Source organism: Arachis duranensis, chromosome 6, assembly GCF_000817695.3.
Source record: "Arachis duranensis cultivar V14167 chromosome 6, aradu.V14167.gnm2.J7QH, whole genome shotgun sequence".
NCBI lineage: Eukaryota > Viridiplantae > Streptophyta > Magnoliopsida > Fabales > Fabaceae > Arachis > Arachis duranensis.
The window spans coordinates 13202364-13208399 of record NC_029777.3 but is presented as its reverse complement, the minus strand read 5'-3'; the positions used below and the strand labels follow the sequence as shown (position 1 = coordinate 13208399).

At 37.1% G+C, this 6036-nt stretch overlaps 1 protein-coding gene across 3 annotated transcripts; it reads right to left on the bottom strand.

Annotated features, from left to right (window-relative positions):
* Positions 1-2478: 2478 nt before the first annotated feature.
* On the bottom strand, positions 2479-5526 carry LOC110273416 (uncharacterized). 3 transcript variants are annotated; one of them, XM_052263061.1, is made up of 2 exons: positions 5433-5526; positions 2479-3933 (listed from the first exon to the last, which is right to left on the bottom strand). In XM_052263061.1, exon 2 carries the CDS (start codon positions 3910-3912, stop codon positions 2479-2481), a length of 1434 nt encoding a protein of 477 aa, XP_052119021.1. In that variant the 5' UTR covers positions 3913-3933; positions 5433-5526. The 3 variants fall into 3 exon arrangements, with proteins under 3 accessions (XP_052119021.1, XP_052119020.1, XP_020982228.1); XM_052263060.1 differs by having other exon boundaries at positions 5261-5493; XM_021126569.2 differs by having other exon boundaries at positions 5290-5493.
* Between the last annotated feature and the right edge of the window lie 510 nt (positions 5527-6036).

Below are 6036 nucleotides of genomic sequence, written 5' to 3'. Positions count from 1 at the left end.
AAGCATTATCTAAGTACCATATATTTTCATCTTCAGCACATGAATTACTTGTAAAAAATAAAGTCTGAGTACCCGGATTATCATCAGTGTTTTGATGCTGATTTTCTGCAACGTGTGCTTGATTGTTATTCACCATTTTGAATTTGCAATCTGCTACTTTGTGTCCATTCTTTCCACAATGAAAACAGTTGAAATTGGTTCTTTCTTGATAAAAATTGCCTCGACCTCTTCCTCGGTTGACAGGCCTGAAATTCGTTCCACCTCTTCCTTGATTAGGTGGTGTAAAATTGTTGTAACTTCCTTGGTTGTAATTGCCACGACCTCTACCTCTAAAACTTCCTCTGCCTCTACTGTGAAAATTAAAACCATGACCTCGTCCTTCTTGTGTACGGCTTGATTCTGCAACGTTGTTGAAATTCACCCGACTTTTCAGGACTTCCTCGGTTGATTTTTCTGACTTCTCCAGTATTCTACTGATGTGGCTTTCCATGGTTCCTTGCAACTCTGCAATCGTCATAGTATCCATATCGTGGGACTCTAGTATCGTAGTCACCACATGGTCATACTTCATCGGCATGGTGCGAAGAATTTTCTCCACCACTTTGCTATCGGACATATCTTCTCCATAGGCTCTCATCTTATTGACAAGATCTGTAACACGAGTAAAATATTGCTCAACGGTTTCTGAGCTAGACATCTCGTACCTTTCATATTCTCTTCTTAAAGACTGTAGCTTTGCTTTCTGAACTTTATCTACGCCTTTGTATGACAGCTTCAACGTGTTCCATGCTTCCTTTTCACTTTGGCATTTGCTATTTTGCCAAACACCGTATAATCTACTCCTTGATGAATTTGAGATAGCGCCAATTGATCTCTCCTTTGTTGGGCAGCATCTGCTCCTTCTTGCAAACCTGGTTCAATGAAATTCCACAGGTTCTGGGCCTTCAAATGGGTGGACATCAAAGTCTCCCAATAACTATAATCAAGTTTTCCATCTAACTTAGGACCAGACCACACAATATTGAAAGTGTTTGCCATACTGACTCTATGAATAAACAACTATGTGAGAACTCTCTCACACCTCACAAACTCTCAAACACCAGGCGCTGGATTAACCAGCTCTGATACCAATTGTAAGTAAAATACCCACATTTAATTGACCCTAGGATCACTCACTCATATAAACAACGCTATTATATTTTCATCTCTCAAACTAACACTCGTAATAATAAGGAGATAATTTTTTTAAAACAAACACTAAGTATTTTGATTCATGAAGAGATAATTAACAACATACATATGAAGCCTTTATATAGGCAAACCTTCATAATAAAATAGTAATTTTTATAACAACTAAGCACTAGTTGTAATGATTCAAGAAACAAGTAGAAATTTTACTAGTCAAATTTCTTGTTCAATTTTGTTTCAAATTCTTAGTCATCAATCTTGAAGCTTCCAATTCATGATTCATCATTCTTCTAGTATGGAGGTGATGAGTACAACTTGTTCATGATTCTTCCAACTTGATTTGTAGCCTTCAATTTTGACTAGAAGATAAAGTTTGACTTGTGATTCTTCTAGCTTCTAGTTTCATCACTTATAATTCTTATAACTTCTAATTTCATGATAGTTCTAGTATGGTATAGTTGTACTACTCTCTTGAATATTCTTGATTTAATTATCTAACAAGTAGTTACTGGCAAGTGGCAAGTCTAACTTATAGTAATCTACTAATCTTATATTTTCTGCATGCATTTATTTTTTTTTTTTAATATACAAGAGTCTATTTTCAATTTTAAATATTTATTTAAATAAAAAAAAACCATATCAAACTCCCTATAAAATTTGTTTATTTCGAATTAATGTGCTTAATGTTACATTAAATTAAATTAGTATCGTAATTGTTCTTCAAGAAAACATGCAGCAGAGTTCCTGATGCTCTAGTTAGATTTGTTAAGGATAAGAAACTATTAATAACGCACATGATATGTTAATAAAATCTCTAATAACTCTGTCACCAAACTTGCTGTCAATTCATCTGCTGGATAGGTGCGTATTGTAGAGATTGCACTTCTCATCATACTCACTGTGGTAAACCGGTTGACTTTGGGTACCAATCGGGAGGCTTTCTATAAGACAATGTTTGGTACGCTGCATTTGCATAGAACTTTTTTTTTTCTTTTTGCTCATAATACTAAATTGAATAAAATTTTCACCTGTTTAGAGTTTATGTTTGATTGCGTTTTCTCTTATTTCTTTATTTTAAAACTCTATCTTTTAGTCCGGAGTTTAGGTCTTGGATTATGCTTATAAAGTGATAAGGATAACCTTTTTTTTATTATCTAATAAACTATAAGGAAATTAATTAATTTTCATGACCCACTCTTTGAACATTGAAGCGAGCCAAGCATCATATCAAATATAAACAATAGATATAATTTTACGATAACTGTATATTCCTAAATATATTTTGAATTATCAAAGTTTAGAAGCAATAGTTAAAATTTTGCCAGAACCACCACCCCTTGATCGCGGAGTATATGGATCCTGGTTACGCAGAAGCCCTGGACATGTTCCCTTGACAATATGGCGTTTAAGGTGGCTTGTCCCAGCAACTTTTGAACCATTAATGTATGTAAAACTTTTTTTGCATTGCTTGCAGCGGGCCCTTCTACATCCAGCACTGACTCTTTCTATGGTGAAGTGTTCCCAGACTATAGATTTCTTTTTCCTCCTCCTGCTTGGCTGTGTTTCCGGTGTATGTTCCTCTTGGTTCAGTGGAGTTTCAGCATTAACAATCTCATAGTGTGCTTGAGAACCGACTACCCGATTGTCATGCAGCGTTTCGTTATTTGTCAGCTCATAGTGAGGTATCATTTGGGAATTGTCTAGCTGATCATGGGACAGTGCTTCAGAGTTAGCTAGCTGGTGGTTGGACAGTTCCTCAGAATGGTGCAGATGATTGTTGGGCAGAGTATCATACTGGGCCAGGTGATCTTCAGGTATTGGTTTGATGTCTGCAAGATGACTGTCTGACAGTGGTTCAGAACTAGGAAGTTGTTCGGAATGTGGTAGTGGTTCAGGTTGAGGCAACTGGCCTTCTGGAATCACATGGAGATCAGTGAATTGATGATGATCAGGAAGATTTTCTGGAAGAGAGAGCTGATTGTTAGGATCAGTTGTGGAATTGGCCAACTCATGTTCAGATATAGCTTCTGACGTTACCACATCATGGCCAGCATGTGCTTCGTGAATGACTGCCTCATTGCTGGGCTGTGTCTCAGGCGCTACTAAGTCACTGCTAGGCTGCGTGTCAGACATAACAACCTCACTGCAGGGCTGAGTTTCAGAAATGACAACTTCATTGCTTTGCTGAGTCTCAAAAAAAATAACCTCCGTGTGCTGTGTTTCAGTGACATCATTACTGGTCTGTGTTTCAGAATGAGCCACGCCATTGCTTGCAATTGCCTCAGAATCAACCTGCTCGTTTGTGGTTGGTGTCTCAGGAGTAGCTTCAGAGTTGACTGATGTATTGTTAAGTGATACCTGGGTGTCTACTAGTTGATTAGTGTCCGGGGGCCCAGTATCACCCAATTGGTTGTTGGGTAGTGCTTCAGTTTTCTCAGGCTCATCGTTCAAAGGTTCTTTGGTGTTGTCCAATTCAGGGTTAGGCAATACTCCTGTATTTGCATCATCATTAGTGACCTGGCTTTCGGATGCAGGAAGTACTTTATCGGGCTCTGTTTCGGAATCCGAAAGATCCTTGTTGGGCTGAGGCTCGGAATCTTCCACATTGCTTTTAGGCTGAGTTTTAGATTTAGCCAGATCATTGGTAGGTTGAGGATCAGCATTGACGGACTCACTTTTCACATCAGGGGTCTCCGCCACTTTGTCTTTTTCAAGAGTTGTCATCTTGTCCTGACAGGTATCTCCCTGCATTACCAATAAGAAAGAATTGCTAATTAAAGGTGGGCATAGTTAATACTTTATGGTAGTGAAGAGATGAAGGCGGCATTATCATTATTTCACTCGGGCATCAGGGATCAAAACTCCGGCATATGAGTAATGAAATAAAAAGCACGCATGTTTGCACAGGAAAGTGTAAATCAACCCAAAAGCTAATTAGCACCACATGTACATCTTTAGCATAGAACCATGCATCACAATTTATGCAAGATGCTAACAACTCTGATGCAGATTGGAGGAAGATGAGGTTGAGGAAAAGGAAGAAAGACCAATTTTACATACATCCTATCCACTGAATTAACAATAAAAATGAATAGTAATTATGTATTCACCCATATCTTAAAAATACAAGGCATAATACAAACTGCTCAATATTATAAGTGATTTATAAAACCATTCCTGCATAGTGCAAACAAGTACTGGAAGTTTGCTCTCCTCTCTTCACTTCCATTTAGGTGGCATGTGCAGGTGTACTCGTGTAAGTCTATTTCAGAAAATGGACAAGTCCAAATGAGGTGTGCACAAACAAAAACCAAAAACAGGAATATCAAGATGGACAAAACGGCCTATTGGCAATGCACTTAGAGCATCATTACTTTGCTATCATGAACCACGAGGAAGGATAAAGATGCTTCCTCATATTATTCATGACATGTACTTCATCTTTACTTTGCCAAGAAGGCCCAACGGGTATTACTGAACTAAAAATCCGTGCCCTCCTCTATTCAAGTTTTAAGTTTATCTTCATGTTTGATAAAAGCTTAAAGTATGTCAAATGTGGTCAGAAACTAAATACCAGCTTCAAACATCAGAAGAGAACAACATTAAGCCTGGTATACACTGAAATTTGACCACTATCTACGAACCCAAGTATACTTGGGCCCATAGTTGGGTCGGCCCATAGAAACATTAAATAATATAACAATAAGAACAATACGAACACAAGACCAAAAAAAAGAAGAATAATCCGAACACAACAACCCCAGCAAACTTTACTGTAAGAGGTCCATTGCAGAGTATATATATATAATATACATATATAAAACAGTATGAACAAATTTTCAAATAAACGAAATCGTGGTCTCGAGCAACCAGATCCAAGAATTTAATCACAGAAACAAACAAATCCAGCTACTCACTGAAACTAGACGAGACAATAAAACAGAAAAGCTTCGATTTTCCGAAACCATACTAGACAGAGAAAAATGATTAACGAGGAAAACGAAACAACCGATTTCGTGGGAGAGTAACGAGCAAAAGAAGCGTCAGCTAAAGAAAAATACAAAATACGAACCAATAGAAAAGTTAGGGTTCGCGATCTACCAGCTGCGCGAAGGAAATCTGACAAAGAAAGCGCTGATCTGGAACGAAAAGAAGCTCGGAATCCGAGCTTCAGGGCGGTCGGAGTGAGATCTAGGGTTTTGCAGAAACAGAGATAGAGAGAGAGAGGGAGGGAGAGGGCTCACCGGAGAGAGATGAAGATTGGGCTTGTTGGAACGATCCCAAGAAGCTAATTGGACCTTGGAGTTTTCCTAACTTTTTTTCTAGGGTTATGTTGTGCCTTCTAGGTTTCTGAAAAATACTAATTTAAAATAGGGCAATACTTTTGGATTCCCAATTTGGACTCCTTCGGCCCATTATTACTCTCATTATTATTAATTTTTTTTTGTTCAGTATTTGTTTGGTTCAAAGATTCCTTATACAATGACCGTAAACTGTATGGGCCTCATTCTGTTGTTAACCAGAGCCCGAAACTTTATGATGAGAGCTGTTTGAGTCACGAACATGGTGAGCTTATTTTTTTACTTTTCAAGGGCTCACCACTCAAATACCCAATCCTTGTGATAAAAAAATCCTAATCTTTCCTAAAAGAGATGAATATTGTAATAAATTATATTTTTAGGAATATTATATTTGAGAGTATTGTAAAAAAAAATATTTATCTAGTATTATAAATAGTTAAAAATTAGTTTTTATGTTTTCAATTAGGATACATATATTTTAGTAAGAATAGATTTTTAATTTTCAAAATAACTCGAACATTAATAAAATGAAAAACTCTTTGAAAAG